General features: G+C 39.0%; 1 protein-coding gene across 2 annotated transcripts in view; it reads left to right on the top strand.

Annotated features, from left to right (window-relative positions):
• CECR2 (CECR2 histone acetyl-lysine reader) overlaps window positions 1-17,150 on the top strand; it is a 178,176-nt gene that overhangs the window by 103,025 nt on the left and 58,001 nt on the right. For both annotated transcript variants that reach the window (XM_012747732.2, XM_076007790.1), the window contains exons 3-5: window positions 13,548-13,731; window positions 14,925-15,064; window positions 16,543-16,647. In XM_012747732.2, coding sequence (XP_012603186.2) covers window positions 13,548-13,731; window positions 14,925-15,064; window positions 16,543-16,647 — 429 coding nt within the window. The remainder of the gene's footprint in view (window positions 1-13,547; window positions 13,732-14,924; window positions 15,065-16,542; window positions 16,648-17,150) is intronic.

The following is a 17,150-nucleotide window of genomic DNA, read 5'->3' as shown; positions in this document are numbered from 1 at the left end:
ATGACAGCCTTCTAATATAAAGTCCCCTCTCATTCATCCATCAAGGATGAGGAATTTGAGGCACAGAGAGGTTAAATAAATTGCCCAAGGTTACACAGCTAGTAATTGACAGGACAGATCTGGCCCCTAGACCTCCAGCTACCCACCCTAGCCACCATACTGTAAATGAGAGAAATGTTAAGTATGATACAAAGGTTTTCCTTGAAAACAGGATTTTTAACTCTTTTGTGATCTATTCTCCTTCTTCTTCTTTTTTTTTTTTTTTTTTTGAGACAGAGTCTTACTCTGTTTCCTGGGCTAGAGTGCCCTGTGCCCTGGTGTCAGCCTAGCTCACAGCAACCTCAAACTCCTGGGCTCAGGTGATCCTCCTGCCTCAGCCTCACGAGTGGCTGGGAATATAGGCATGCGCCACCATGCCCGGCTAACTTTTTCTACATATTTTTAGTTGTCCAACTAATTTCTTTCTATTTTTAGTAGAGGTCTCACTCTTGCTCAGGCTGGTTTCGAACTCCTAACCTTGAGCGATCTGCCTGCCTTGGCCTCCCAGAGTGCTAGGATTACAGGTGTGAGCCACCACCCAGCCCAGCCATCTATTCTTCTTTGACACACTAATGAACCCCATAAGATTTTTTTTTTTTTTTTTTGAGACAGAATCTTGCTTTGTTGCCCAGGCTAGAGTGAGTGCCATGGCGTCAGCCCTAGCTCACAGCAACCTCAAACTCCTGGGCTCAAGCAGTCCTACTGCCTCAGCCTCCCGAGTGGCTGGGACTACAGGCATGCGCCACCATGCCCGGCTAAGTTTTTCCATATATATATATATATATATTAGTTGGCCAATTAATTTCTATTTATAGTAGAGACAGGGTCTTGCTTTTGCTCAGGTTGGTTTCGAACTCCTGACCTTGTGCAATCTGCCCACCTCAGCCTCCCAGAGTGCTAGAATTACAGGTTTGAGCCACTATGCCCGGCCGTAAGACTAATATTTTGAAATCACAAAATAAAATAGGATTACAACAGAACCCCATTAAATACTGAAAAATAGTAAAGTATTAAAGAATCAAATTTTTGATATAGTTACTGTGTTTTTTAATTAACTCATTAGATTATATACTCTAGCAGTAGGTCTGATTTCCAAAAATTACTATCTTTAAGTATTGATGAGCATAAATGCTATTTTGAAATATTTGCAATATCTATCTGATATGAAAATATCTGATTGCTACTTGTGAAATATATACAACTACTACTGCAATTACTGTGGTTTGTTGACTACATTTGTAATTGAAGGAAATGTAAAACTTCAGTTATTAGATTGAAATAAAAATATAATACTTTCTTGACCAAGTTCATGTACCACCTAAATGTGGACCACCTATGTGTGGACCTCTGCTTTAAAAGGTTTTTTAAAATCTCAAATGAAACTGTAGTTCAGAACTAGCATCTTAAATATGAAAGGAACCTTATCTAGTACAATTCATTTTCTTACCTGAGAAAACTAAGGCAAAGCAATACTGGTATAAGCCTGAGAGACATTTATTATTTGTTCATTTTGTTGCCAAAGTAAAGTGGTATTTTCTTGGGTGATGGGTGTGGTGGTTGGACTCTGAGGAGCCCCCATGATCCTGTGGAATCATTTATGACTTTATGTGCTCCCCTTCCCTTGAGTGTGGGCAGGGCCTGCTCCCAACCAACAGAATATTGGCAAAAGTGTGGGGATATTATTCCTGAGATTATGTTTGCTATCAGACTCCATAGACTCTCCTTGCAGCTTGAATGAAGTCAAGCAGCTCTGCTGGGAAAAGCTACATGTTAGGGATGGTGGGGGGCCTCCAGGAGCTGAGAGCAGCCTCATCACAGATGTGTATATGACCGGGGTGAACCAGGGCGAAAAACAATGTTAGGCAAATAAAGCAAGTCATAGAAGCATACCTACCAGTGATTTATTTTTGTAAGTGTAAAACAAGGAAAAGTAAAATGAGGATACGTATATATGTGGAACACTTATAAAGAAAATCAAGGGAATGCTTAACACAATTCAGGAAAGTGATAATACCTGGTAACTAGGGAGAAGGCTAAAACTCTAGGGATAAGCAGAAGTGCTAGCCTTTTTAATGTAGTGTTTCTTAAACCTTAGGAAACACCAGAATCTCCTGGAGGATTGTTTTTAAAAAACACAGATTTCTGGGGTCTGAGAGTTTGCATTCCCTGCAAGTTCCTGGTGATGCTGATGATCATATCGCCCCGAATTCCAAATCTGGCCAGTTGGTTTTATGGGCCTATATCAATAAAAGGACTTTAGGAATTTAAAATTAATTAGTTGATCATTCAACAGCTTATTTTTTCTTACTAGGAAGTAGCTTGGGCATTAATTGAGCACTGAATTGGAAATTAGGAACTTCTAGTTTGCTTTTGGCTGTCAAAGTGAAGATGGAATCAAACTGATGTATGGTTTAAGCAGTATAAAAATATCCTTCCTTAAATGCTCATTGTAGTATTTGACTGACACCAGAAGATTTTCCCCCTTTTATCAGCTTATCTTTAGTATAGTGTTCTCCATATACTGCAGACTAATTAGTGCTTCAGTGTGGTCTTTGCTCACTTTGTTGTGGTTCACACTGTAAATGGAAATTCAGCAAAATTGTAAATTTACCTTTTCAGGATTAATTATGGATCCAGCATTTTTTGTAATAGATTCTCTCATTGAGGTCAGTTAAAAAGAAACATATATAGTGTTTTCGGGTCTCACATGTTTTCTATATAGAAACATCCTTTATCTTTTTAGAAATTACAATACCTCCCTTAAATGTGTTCATTTGAACTTTGCTTTATTGAGATACCCAGGCCAGTGTTTTTTGACAAATAAATGCACCATGTAATCACCATTCTACTCAAGAAATTAAAACATTTCCATTTCCCCAGTAAGTTTCCTTTGCAGTCCATCCTCCCAAACATTGCTTATCAGGCAACCACTGATCTCATTTTTGTTAGTGTAGATGAAGTTTTTTCTGTTGTAGAATTTTGTATGAGTGGGATTACACAATGTGAAGTGAACTTACACCCAGCCTCTTTCAGTCAGCATGATGTTTGTGTGACATTCATCCCCACTGCTGTTTGTGTCAGACAGTGGTTTGTCCCTTTTGCAGGGAGTAGGACACTAAATTCTATCTAGTGAAAATGATGTCACAATTTGTTTATATGTTCACTTGATGAACATTTAGGTTGCTTCCAATTTGGGGCAATTATGAATAAAGCTGCGGTGAATATTTGCGTACAAATGTTTTATGCACAAAAGGATTTCATTTCTCTTGGTAATTGCTGGGGGTCGTATGGTAAAAATATATTTGACTTTAAGAAACTGTGAAACTATTTTCTAAAACACTTGCAAAGTTTATGTTTCCACTGGCAACATCTGAACAGTCCATTTGCTCCATTCATATCTTTGACAACATTTGCTGTTTTTAATTTTACTGATTCTGTTATGTTTAAAGTGGTAACTCATTGTGGTTTTAATTTGTATTTCCCTCATGACTAGTAATGTTGAGCATTTATTTCTGTGCTTACTCATTTGTCTTTTTTAATGAAATATTTGCTCATCTTTTGCTTATTTTAAATTAGAGATGTTTACCTTTTTAAAAATTGTAAGCATTCTGTATATTCTGGATACAAGTTCTTTTGTCAGATATATGATTTGTGAATATTTTCTGGTTTGTAGGTTGCCTTTTCCATTTGTGTTAAGTTTTCTTTTAGAAGTTTTATAGTTTTAGCTTTTTATAGGTGCCATCGTGGTGCATTTTGATTAGTGTTTGTATATGGTTTGAGGTAGAAAGTCAATGTTCTTTTTTTTTTCCTTACAGATATCATCATATATGTTGTTCATTTTGGCTTCTCTTCCCTGTTCTGTTGATCTATATGTCTTATCTTTATACACTACCAGATTGTCTTGAAATTGGGTAGTATAAGGCTACCAACTTAGTTGTTTTGGCTATTCTGTGCCCTACCAAAAAACATTTTAAAGTCTGTACGTGCAAATGGAAATCTTAAATGATACTGAATTTTCCAGTCCGTGAACATGATACATATCTCTCCTTTTGTCTGTCATCTTTAATTTCAATAATATTTTGTAGTTTTCAGCATAAATATATTGGATATCTTGCCATTTATTCTTGAGTATTTTATAATTTTTAATAATATTGTAAATGGAAGTATTTCAGAGTTTTACTTTCTAGCTGTTTGTTGCTATTACATATAAAATAAAATTATTTTCATCTATGGACTTTACTCTTACAATCTTGCTGAGATCATTTTTTTGTTCTCCTGGTTTTGCTGTAGATTTCTGAGGATTTTCTAAGTAGCCTACAAATAAAAATAGTTTTGTTTCTTTTATTATTCTATGTCTTCGTACTTTTTCTTGCCTTACTCTACTGGCTAAGCCTTTTAATAACACACTTTTGTTCCTGATCTTAGCAGGAAAGCATTCAGTCTTTCACTATTAAATATGATAAAGTGTTGTCCCTTTTATATATTGTGGACTTGATTTGCTAAATTTTTTTTTTTTTCTTTTTGAGACAGAGTCTCACTTTGTTTCCCAGGCTAGAGTGAGTGCCGAGGCATCAGCCTAGCTCACAGCAACCTCAATCTCCTGGGCTCAAGCAATCCTTCTGCCTCAGCCTCCCGAGTAGCTGGGACTACAGGCATGTGCCACCATGCCCGGCTAATTTTTTCTATATATATTAGTTGGCCAATTGATTTCTTTCTATTTATAGTAGAGACGGGGTCTCCCTCTTGCTCAGGCTAGTTTCGAACTCCTGACCTCAAGCAATCCGCCCGCCTCGGCCTCCCAGAGTGCTAGGATTACAGGAGTGAGCCACCGCGCCCGGCCTGATTTGCTAAATTGTTTGGGGGGTGGGGGGGGGGAGACAGAGTCTCACTCTGTTGCCCAGGCTAGAGTCCCTTGGCGTCAGCCTAGCTCACAACAACCTCAAACTCCTGGGCTCAAGTAATCCTGCCTCAGCCTCCCAGGTAGCTGGGACTACAGGCATGCACCACCATGCCTGGCTAATTTTTTCTATATATTTTTGGTTGTACAGCTCATTACTTTTAGTAGAGACGGGGTCTCGCTCTTACTCTTGCTCAGGCTGGTTTCAAACTCCTGACCTTGAATGATCCACCAGCCTCGGCCTCCCAGAGTGGTAAGATTACAGGCATGACCCAGCCCTTGATGTGCTAATATTTTATTGGGGGTTTTGCATAAATGTTTATGAGGTATATTAGTCTATTTTATATTATTTTATCTTACCTATTTTATATTATTTATATTATTATATTATATATAAATATAATATATTATTCTAATTTTGTATTATTGCAGATCTTTATAAGGTTTTAGCACAAGGGTCCAGAAATGTTCCCTGCTCTGTTTTCTTTAAAGAGTTTATGTAATTTCTTTCAAATGTTTGCTATAAATTTTTATGTTTTCATTATCATTTAAAACATGTTCTAATTTATTTTATTTCTTATGTAATCCAAAATAAAGGTGTATTACTTACGTTCTAGATATCTTAGTGTTGGTGATTTCTAATTTAATCCCAAATGTTTAGATTTTATACCTGGTGACTTGTCCACCTTTTGAAACTTACGGAGACCTATTCTATGTTCCAGCATATGGTTTACCTTGGTGAACATTCCACCTGCACTTGTGTATTGTGTTCTGTAAATGTCACTTAAGTCAGGTTGGTAGTATTGTTGAGATCTGTTCTTTATTGATTCCTTTTGTCTACTTGATCTATTAATTTATAAAAAGATATTAAAGTCTCTAGCTGTGATTGTGGATCTGCTTCTCCCTTTAGTTCTTCCCATTTTTGTTTCATGAGTTTTAGTGTCGTGTTATTAGATGTATGTGTATAGCTTTGTTATGTATTCCTGGTTAATTGGTCCATTTATTGTTACGTCTTAACATCTGGTTTGTCTCATATTAATATAGGAATCAGCATTCTTATGCTTATTCTGCCTGGTATATCATTTTCTATCATTTTAATCATATCTTACAGACAGCCTATAGTCTTGCTTTCTCTCAGTCTGACAATTTCTGTCTTTTAATTGGGATACTTAATCCATTTTTTAAGCATATAATTCATTGGTTTTTGGAGTATTCACAAAATTCTACAGCCATCAGCACTGTCCAATTACAAAACATTTTTTTATTTTTTTTTTTATTTTTTATTTTTTTATTTTTTTATTTTTTTTTTTGAGACAGAGTCTCGCTTTGTTGCCCAGGCTAGAGTGAGTGCCGTGGCTTCAGCCTAGCTCACAGCAACCTCAAACTCCTGGGCTCGAGTGATCCTTCTGCCTCAGCCTCCCGGGTAGCTGGGACTACAGGCATGCGCCACCATGCCCGGCTAATTTTTTTATATATATATCAGTTGGCCAATTAATTTCTTTCTATTTATAGTAGAGACGGGGTCTCGCTCTTGCTCAGGCTGGTTTTGAACTCCTGACCTTGAGCAATCCGCCCGCCTCGGCCTCCCAAGAGCTAGGATTACAGGCGTGAGCCACAGCGCCCGGCCTACAAAACATTTTTGTTACCCCCAAACAGACATCTGTACCCATTAGAAGTCACTGCCATTTCCCCTAACTCCTAGTCCCCAGCATCACTATTCTACTTGCTGTCTCTATAGATTTGACTGTGGTGGATACATCTTGTAAGTGAAATCATACTGTAAATGTCCTTTGTTATCTGGCTTCTTCCACTTAGCATTATTATTATTATTATTTTTTTTTTTTTTTTTTGAGACAGAGTCTCGCTTTGTTGCCCAGGCTAGAGTGAGTGCCGTGGCGTCAGCCTAGCTCACAGCAACCTCAAACTCCTGGGCTCCAGCGATCCTTCTGCCTCAGCCTCCCGAGTAGCTGGGACTACAGGCATGTGCCACCATGCCCGGCTAATTTTTTATATATATATCAGTTGGCCAATTAATTTCTTTCTATTTATAGTAGAGACGGGGTCTCGCTCTTGCTCAGGCTGGTTTTGAACTCCTGACCTTGAGCAATCCGCCCGCCTCGGCCTCCCAGAGAGCTAGGATTACAGGCGTGAGCCACCGCGCCCGGCCTATTATTATTATTTTTTTTTTTTTTTGAAGTTTTATCCTTATAGCATGAATCAGTACTTCATTCCTTTTTGTGGTCAAATAATACTCCATTTTGTGGCTGTACATTTTATTTACTCACCAGTTAATGGACATTTGTGTATTTTTTACTTTTTGCTGATTGTGAATTATGCTGCCTTTAAACATTTGTGTACAAGTTTTTGTGTGGATGCATGTTTTCCTTTCTCTTGGGTGTATATCTAGGAGGAGAATGGCTGGATGATATGGTAATTCTTCAACTTTCTGAGCAACTTGCCAGACTTTCCAAAGCAGCTGTGTCATTTTACATTCCCACCAGCATTGTATGAGGGTTCCACTTTGTGCAAATCCTGATCAACACTTGGTATTATCTGTCTTTTTGACATCTGTCATCATAATGATCATGAAGTGGCATTTCACTGTGGTGTTGATTTTCATTTCCCATATTCCTAATGTTGAGTAACTTTCCCTTTGCTTCCTTCTGCTTTTTGTTCCTTTGTTGGCCCTTTAATGTTTTCTTTCAGCCTAATTGAAATTTCTTAAGTGTATCACTTTATTTCTGCTGCTGGCTTCTTACTCTTGAGTATTTTAGTAGTTGTAGGGCTAACAATATATGTATCTTTAAATTATCCAGAGCTATTCAGAATTCTTTTCATACCTCTTCACACTTTATACCTGACACTTCAGATTTCCCACTTCACACAGATTGTATGTAGGGTCCCATCTAGCTCCCTTAAAAGAGTCCTTTATCAGCTTGGCACGGTGGCTCACACCTGTAATCCTAGCACTCTGGGAGGCTGAGGCAGAGGGACAAGTTGAGCTCAGGAGTTCAAGACCAGCCTGAGCAAGAGTGAGATCCTGTCTCTACTAAATAGAAAAAATTAGCCAGGTTTGGTGGTAGGTCCCTATAGTCCCAGCTACTGAGGAGGCTGAAGCAGGAGGATCGCTTGAGCCCAGGAGTTTGAGGTTGCTGTGAGCTAGGCTGACATGACAGCACTCCAGCCTGGGCAACAGAGTAAGACTGTACCTCAAAAAAAAAAAATCTTTTATCATTTTTAATGTTACTGCATGTTGATTTTTATTCTTTTCTTGATTAGCCAACATAAACAGTCATAAAAACACACATAAAATCTATATTATATACATGTTCCTCTGCTCATAGATATTTTGACTTGAGCATATTTTCCTTTAATTTGAAATAGCCATGATTTTTTAACTTATCTTGGCTATCATGTTGGTTTTAGGTATGTTGGATATGGGAGCTATTATAAAACTCTAGAGAAGAATTGTTAATTATTTTGGCTTGGATCTTTTTGTAATCTTTTTTTTTTTTTTTTTTTTTTTTTTTTTTTTTTTTTTTTTTTTTTGAGACAGAGTCTCACTTTGTTGTCCAGGCTAGAGTGAGTGCCGTGGCATCAGCCTAGCTCACAGCAACCTCAAACTCCTGGGCTTGAGTGATCCTTCTGCCTCAGCCTCCCGAGTAGCTGGGACTACAGGCATGCGCCACCATGCCCGGCTAATTTTTTTATATATATATCAGTTGGCCAATTAATTTCTTTCTATTTATAGTAGAGACGGGGTCTCGCTCTTGCTCAGGCTGGTTTTGAACTCCTGACCTTGAGCAATCCGCCCGCCTCGGCCTCCCAAGAGCTAGGATTACAGGCGTGAGCCACAGCGCCCGGCCTCTTTTTGTAATCTTTAAGAATAAGTGCTTTACCACATGTACTTACCAGCAAATTGGTATTAACGGATCGACAACTTAGTGGACATATAGGAATAACATGTATCGGGTATTGGGCAGGTGGGAGGGGGGCTGAGGGGATGGGTATATACAAACACAATGAGTGAGATGTATAACATTTGGGGGATGGTCACGCTTGAGGCTCTGACTCGAGGGGGAAGGGGGCATGGGCAATATACGTAACCTTAACTCTTGTACCCCCATAATACGCTAAAATAAAATAAAATAACTAAAAAAAAAAAGAAGAAATGCTTTATCAAATATCATTATAGAACCTTTTCATTTGCTGTTTTACTGGAACCAAAATCTTTTTATCAGTCCGGTGCTTGTGTTAAATCTGGCTTAACTGTGTGTATGTGTATTTCTTTTGTTTCACAAATAGTTGTTACAAATGGGAAGATGTAAGTTTGTTTTTCCTTTGGTCTCCATTCTGCTAAGCATTCTGTTAAGCATGATTCCACGCCTTCATTGCTGTCCTGCAAGGAGACTGCGGATGCCCTTGCATGTCCCTCACATGCCTCTTTGAGGCTTCAAAAGAACTCAAGAGCCTTCTTTTTATCTGTGATCTTCCAAAACGGGTTGCAGATATTAGAAATTTGTTGTCCTTCATAGTCCCAAGGTCTGCCAGTTCAAACCAACTGAGGCCTTTGTTGAAGTACTTTACTCAGGTCATACCATCCTTGCTCTGTCCGGGACAAACATTAGTCTCATCATTAGAAGCCTGTTCTGTCTGGAGCAAGCTGGGAAATTCTCTGCTAGGGCTCTAAGAATTGGCTAACGTTGGGCCTTTGGAAAGGTGGCTGACTTGATCTTATTTTCATTCTCTATCTCAATCTATTATTAAAATGAGAGATAATTAAGAGCTGGTCTACATTTTCCCTTATAGGATGCTAAATAATAGTTAGTGGTCTTTCCTGCTGTTTTGTAGGATGGAAAATGAATGAGAAAATGGGTCATTTAAGAGTATTTGGAACTTTTCCTAGACAAGAAGATGGAATATAGACATTGTTGTGCTCAGAACTTGTAGTTTCCCATATTTAAATGAAATGTTTCATTATAATTCAGAATCATTTCAGAAAGATAGAAAGTATTTAGGTCATTGGGAGGGAATTGTGCTGAGATGAATGGACGAGTAAATCAGTGAATGTTCCAGATAATCTAAACTCTGAAAATTTAGAAATATAAGTATACATCAGTTTTTAGAAGCACAATGTGACTACACTTTTCTTCCTTTAAATAGCAAAATCTGAAAGTACATGCAAAATTGTCTATGTGTTCATTTTTCTTGGGGAGAGAGTATATGGTCTTAATCAGATTCTTGAAGAGTTTTATGTACTATAGAAGATTAAAACCTGATATGTAGCTTCCTGAAGCCCTTTCATGTCAAATTACCCTTGGCTAGTATTTTTGTCCTCAAATTGTTTTTCTCCCTTTATATTCTGATGTTTAAAAGAAAGAGATGTAGGTGGGGCGTGGTGGTTCACACCTATAATCCTAGCACTCTGGGAGGCCAAGGTGGGAGGATCATTTGAGGTCAGGATTTCTCTACTAAAAATAGAAAAATTAGCCGGACATGGTGCCTGTAGTCCCAGCTACTTGGGAGGCTGAGGCAGTAGGATTGCTTTGAGCCCAGGAGTTTGAGGTTGCTGTGAGCTAGGCTGACATCACGGCACTCTATTCAGGGCACCAGAGTGAGACTATTGTCTAAAAAAAAAAAAAGAGAGAGAGAGAGAAAGATAGGAGTGCAGCAGTTCAGTCATAGCTCACTGTAGTCCTGACCTCCTGTGTTCACCTGATCCTCCCCCTTGCCCTCCCAAAGTGCCAGGATTATAGGTGTAAGCCAACACACTCAGCCCAAAATTAAAAAAGAAAGAGATGTAGATTTATGACAGAAGTCTTATCTACATTTCACAATTCAGAAGGAAACTGAATTGTGTTGAATTATAAGCTCCCAAGTGTCTTTTGGTTAAGGTGGCATGGAGATGCCTTAAGAAAACTTTTAGCAAGAGTGATGTAATTGAAACTGAGTAGGGTAGTGGGGCTGTTCAGAAGGAATCTGAAACATGCAATTCTTTGAGACAAGCAGGGGCTTTCAGACAGATACAGACACAAAGAGCAGCACTGTTTATACACATACAGTGTTTGTCCGGCTGGTGTGCCTGTGTTCTTGTACATTGGAATAAGAAAGGGCTCCCAGCCTGCCTTCTGTAGCGTCCTCCAGTGGAGCTGCCATTCTAGGGAAATGGTCTCCACGCCACATTTATTATTTTTGTTTTACTGCAGAAAAAAAATAGGCCTTATTGTTTGTAGAACTTGGTGTGTATGAGAAATTCTCAAAAGCATGTGGTGGATAAAGAGATTCATTACCGAGGGGAGATTATCTTCTTCACACTCCTGGCTCCTTAGAAACAATTTTAAAGAAATCACCCCTTTTTATTTTCAAATTCACCATAGCCATACTGTCTGCTTTTTGCCACCTTTTTGAAGTATTTGCCTAGCTCCTCACTCCTGAAAGGGCAGCACCAGCTTCGCAGGCAATGGAGAGGAGCCAGCCCAAACCGTTTAAGGTTCAAGCAGGTATTAATAGGCCAGTGCATATGCTTTGAATGTGAATGCTGCAATCAAATTTGTGAAGCCTGGATATTAAGAACCATCATGCTGGGTTTTGATAAACTAACATATTCACGTTTTCCCCAGTGAGATAGTAATAGTAGAGGAAAGAAGTTTCTCCTCTCTTTGAAAAAGCAAAATGTTTAATTTCTTATTTAACGGAGTCTCCTCAATTTCTCCATGAATATTTCCTTTGACTCTTTTTACAAATATAAATATAACTACCATAGATTATAAGTCAACATGGTACGTGCCTTAATTTTAAATGATATTGACAACTTCTTTAGACTTCTTTATTAGTAAAGAAAAAAATTCACATTAAGCATGAGTTAAATTATATCTAGACACTTCAACAGTTGAGATGTAGAATAACCATCTAAGAAACAGCATTTTATATGCACAGCACATTTAGATACTACTCAGAATACAGTTACAGCTGGGCATGGTGCTACACACTGCAGTCCCAAATTCTTAGGAGGCTGAGGCAGGAGGATTGCTTGAGCCCAGGAGTTTGAACACAGCTCAGGACATAGTGAGACCTTGTCTCTTTTAAAAAACAAACAACTTTTTTTTAATGCCTTCGTAGAATTGCCAAACTCTAGCCAAGAAAAAATTTTAAGTTGCCATTGAGCTGTCTTAAATGTTTTCTATACAATAATTATTTTCAAAATTTAGAATACAGTATTTGGTAACATGCCCTAAAGTTTATACATACGATGAAAGAATATGAAATTATAGCCAGGCTTGGTGGCTCACAAGCACCTATAATCCTACCACTTTGGGAGGCTAAGGCAGGAGGATGGTTTGAGACCAGGAATTCGAGACTAGCCTGGGCAACATGGCGAGACTCCATCTCTATAGAAATAAAAAATTTAGCCTAGTGTGATGGTGTGGGCCTGTAGTCCCAGCTACTTGGGAGACTATAGCAGGAGGAACACTTGAGCCCAGGAGTTTGAGGTTCTAGTGAGCTATGATGATGCCACTGTACTGTACCCTGGGCAACAGAGCATGAACCTCTCTCTCTCTTTCTCCCCCTGCCCAACCCAGGAGTTTGAGGGTTGCAGTGAGTACACCAGTGTACTCTAGCTCAGGCAACAGAGCAAGAACCTGTCTCCAAAAAAAGAATGAATGAATGAATGTACTCTACCTCGGGCAACAGAACAAGAACCAATTAATCTTTCTGTCTGTCTGTCTGTCTCTCTCTATTTATATATATATATTTGCATACCAGAGTATCTGTTTATATTCTGGAGAAGTTTTTTACCTTTGTATCTTAACCTAAAAATGTAAATAAATTAAGCTAGGCAGACTGAGTTTCTTTTTCTTTTTTCTGGATCATGAACCCAATTTTGTACTGCATATCCATCTGAACTGCATAAGATGAGCAGAGGGTGAGGCTGTTGCCTAAGCTTCATAATCTTGGTTATTAAAACTTTTATCCATTTCACTAGAATATGCTGTTTGGGCTTTAAAGTAAAACAGCCTATTCTGTGAAAATCCCTTTTAATGCATTTATCTTTTTTGAGATTTGGCAATATGCGAGTAGGTAGTCTAATATATGAAGCTTCAGTGAGGAGGCTTCCTGTTACTCTATTACTGTTTTTCATTTCTGCTTTCTGTTAACATTTTTCAGCAGTCAAACCATCAGTTCTTTGTCTCCTTTTCCCAGCAATTCTCTATGTCATTTTTTTTTTTTTTTTTTTTTTTTTTTTTTTTTGAGACAGAGTCTCGATTTGTTGCCCAGGCTAGAGTGAGTGCCGTGGCGTCAGTCCAGCTCACAGCAACCTCACACTCTTGGGCTCAAGCAATCCTCCTGCCTCAGCCTCCCAAGTAGCTGGGACTACAGGCACGCGCCACCATGCCCAGCTAATTTTTTCTATATATATTAGTTGGCCAATTAATTTCTTTCTGTTTATAGTAGAGATGGGGTCTCGCTCTTTTGCTCAAGCTGGTTTCGAACTCCTGACCTCGAGCAATCCGCCCGCCTCCCCATAGTGCTAAGATTACAGGCGTGAGCCACCACGCCCAGCCCTCTATGTCACATTAATGTGTTTTTGTGTTTGGGGCAATCTGGTTAGGCCTCAGACATTCCACAGCTACCTAGAGGACATCATCAACTACCGTTGGGAGCTTGAAGAAGGGAAACCGAACCCTCTGAGAGAATCCACTTTCCAAGACCTGCCTCTTCGTACTCGTGTGGAGATCTTGCACCGGCTCTGTGATTATCGGCTCGATGCAGATGATGTCTTTGATCTTCTCAAGGTGCTTTAACTGCCAAGCCCTTTCTCTAGAGCAATAAAAAGCCAGGAATCAGAAATGTAGTCAGAATGTAAAATCCAAAGATATTAAGAGAAGCCAGAGTTCAGCTTGTGGTACTAGAGTCTTGGGACTCTTCATTGACCATGACACTATATAGAAAACCATGACCACTATGTAGCCAAGGAAATGGAGACATACATCTATATGGAAGTATGTTATTTTGGTTTAATTTCTAGTTTGGTTTTGTCTTCCTTTCCATGCACTGAGTCCCATCTGCAGTGGGAACAACCAGAAGTACACCAATTTATTCTCCTGTCATCAGCCAAAACTGCAACCAAATTAGCCACTGAATTTTTATTTGAACATAACTGAAATATTTATTAAAAACTGCAAGGACTTGAAACCATGTGTGCTAGTGAAATTCATACTCTGTATATATTATGTATGGAGAAGGAAGGAAGGAAGATGTAGCTATCTCTCCTTCCCCCTTATCCTGTTGTTGTTAACTGTTTTAGAAGTGCATCTCAGAGGTAGGGTGTGGGTTATTGGTTTCACTCACAGGGAGGTCACTTTCTAATTCTGTTCAGTGGTAAATGATTAAATGTGCTGATGACTTCTCAGTTCAGCTCCCTGCATGGACACGTTATAAAAATCATTGTGTAATTTAGCACAGCCTTTGCTGAGGATTCAAGGACTTCATAGCATTGGGAAGGCCAATAAAGGTCAGACCCTGGGGTGAATTGGGAGCTATACTGCTGCATCTCAGCTGGAATTGTTGGAATTGCTCAGGTTATAGTAGAGCTACAATCGAGTTCATGTGGGATAAAGCTTTCCCAATATCTGATTCTACTCTGTTGCAGTTGTCTTTCCTTTTATGTGTACACACATAAAATAAAAACTCTAGACCAAATAGATAAAATGTTCATCACTATTCCTTTTGGATTTTTTTAATTGATGAAAAGGGAGCAATGGTGGGGGTAGGAGCATTTGAGATATTTTTGTGTCTTATTATTAAAAGAAGGTGTACCACCTTCCCATTCTATCTGTTTCATATGCCTCGATTGAAAATTACATAAGACGTGGGCATTTTAAAATATGAGGCATGTCTGAGTGTAAATTTTGAATCTTCATTCTAGTTTTCTCCTGTTGTATTTTGTTCCCCATTTCCCCAAATCCCTTTTTCCTGTTCTACCTAGGGTCTGGATGCAGACAGTCTCCGTGTGGAACCACTGGGTGAAGACAATTCTGGAGCACTCTATTGGTATTTCTATGGAACACGAATGTACAAAGAGGACCCGGTACGAGGAAAATCCAATGGAGAACTCTCTTTGAGCAGGTATCTTCTTTAATGTCAGGGATATGGTAACTACTATATTAAAATGTTATTAATTAAATACTACAGCACAATTTTTTTTTTTGCCTGGTGGAGCAATTAGCTGTATTGACATGCCTTGCAAAGAGGTGGTAAGGAGTTATTTCATGTAAAAATAAAAAGGATTAATCTTCTGCTATCAGAGTGGTGAAAGATACTGTCTTTTTTTTTTTTTTTTTTTTTTTTTTTTGAGACAGAGTCTCGCTTTGTTGCCCAGGCTAGAGTGAGTGCCGTGGCGTCCTAGCTCACAGCAACCTCAAACTCCTGGGCTCGAGTGATCCTTCTGCCTCAGCCTCCCGGGTAGCTGGGACTACAGGCATGCGCCACCATGCCCGGCTAATTTTTTATATATATATATCAGTTGGCCAATTAATTTCTTTCTATTTATAGTAGAGACAGGGTCTCGCTCTTGCTCAGGCTGGTTTTGAACTCCTGACCTTGAGCAATCCGCCCGCCTCGGCCTCCCAAGAGCTAGGATTACAGGCGTGAGCCACAGCGCCCGGCCAAAGATACTGTCTTTTTTTTTTTTTTTTGAGACAGAGTCTTGCTTTGTTGCCCAGGCTAGAGTGCCGTGGTGTCAGCCTAGCTCACAGCAACCTCAAACTCCCGGGCTCAAGCAATCCTACTGCTTCAGCCTCCCAAATAGCTGGGACTATAAGCATGCACCACCATGCCCGGCTAATTTTTTTTTCTATATATATTAGTTGGCCAATTAATTTCTTTCTATTTATAGTAGAGATGGGGTCTCGCTCTTGCTCAGGCTGGTTTCGAACTCCTGACCTCGAACAATCCGCCCACCTCGGCCTCCCACAGTGCTAGGATTACAGGCGTGAGCCACCGCGCCCGACCTGATACTGTCTTTTTTATCTGAGGTTCATTGGAGGTTCCTGAGGAGTGCCAGTACCCTTTCCACAGTCCAGTTTATACAGCAGCTTTCTTTTTAGTGGTACAATCATTTCACTGTAGTGGCTTTCATCTTTTGTAGTCAATCCTTGAGAGCTCCTTTCTTTAATATGATTGCTTATCTACTTGAGGAACCTTAGGATCCATCAGTTTAAGAGCCAGGAGGAGAACCTTAAATGGTGCCTGAAAACATAAGCTTTTACTAAGTGCTTTCTAAGAGAGAATGAGCACTCATTTCCATAGCATCCCAGAAGGATGCTAACCACTTATGTAGGCTTTCTTATTGCTAGGAGCAGTGCTCACTATTAGGAAGGTGTTAGATCCCAAGCATGTTTCAATACTGCAAAATCTCAGCTTTCCTCAGTTCCACATTTTAATAATGAAGAACTGGAAGTTACTCTGCCCTTTCACTTTTACTGCTGTATTTAATCATTTTTTATAACATCATGGCCAGAAATACTATGATTACTAATTTTAAATCATGGGTAACATGTCAGTCTTATGCCAGAACATTTCTATTTAGTAATACTATTTCTTAGGGAAAGTGAAGGACAGAAAAATGTCTCAAGCATTCCTGGAAAAACAGGAAAAAGAAGAGGAAGACCCCCCAAACGGAAGAAACTACAGGAGGAAATTATATTGAGGTAAGAAAATCTTGTTACTCTCTTGTCATAGAAGGTGCATGCTGGAAGGGACCTTAATTTTCAATGTTCATTAATCCTTAATTTTTGCTGTGTCACGGGAAGCGCAAGAGAGTTATGGTTTGGAAACCCGAATCCGAGTCCTCATGAAATTAGCAAGTGTGCACTAAGAAACAGAAAGCCCTGGCTGCATCATCTCTAGCAAGTTACCTACACTCTCTAATCGTGTTCTTTTATTAGACTGTGGTTATGCATTTAATGAGGATTATATTGAATAAGACAATGCACACTGACAGTGCACATGACAATGTAATGTGTTCAATATGTTAACTCATAAAATTTTTTATACCACACTTTTTTCACAGCGTGGGAAGAGGAGCAAGTTACTTCTCTAGTTAAGTGTTGAATAATAATCAGCATTTTAAAAGAATGATGTATCATATCTGAGTTTAGGAATTCTTTCCCGTTAAGGAGAATTTAATAGTTAACATGCCCAAACATGCTTT

The sequence above is a fragment of the Microcebus murinus genome, chromosome 10 (assembly GCF_040939455.1).
Source record: "Microcebus murinus isolate Inina chromosome 10, M.murinus_Inina_mat1.0, whole genome shotgun sequence".
Classification (NCBI taxonomy): Eukaryota; Metazoa; Chordata; class Mammalia; order Primates; family Cheirogaleidae; genus Microcebus; species Microcebus murinus.
This window is presented reverse-complemented; position numbering and strand designations above follow the sequence as displayed.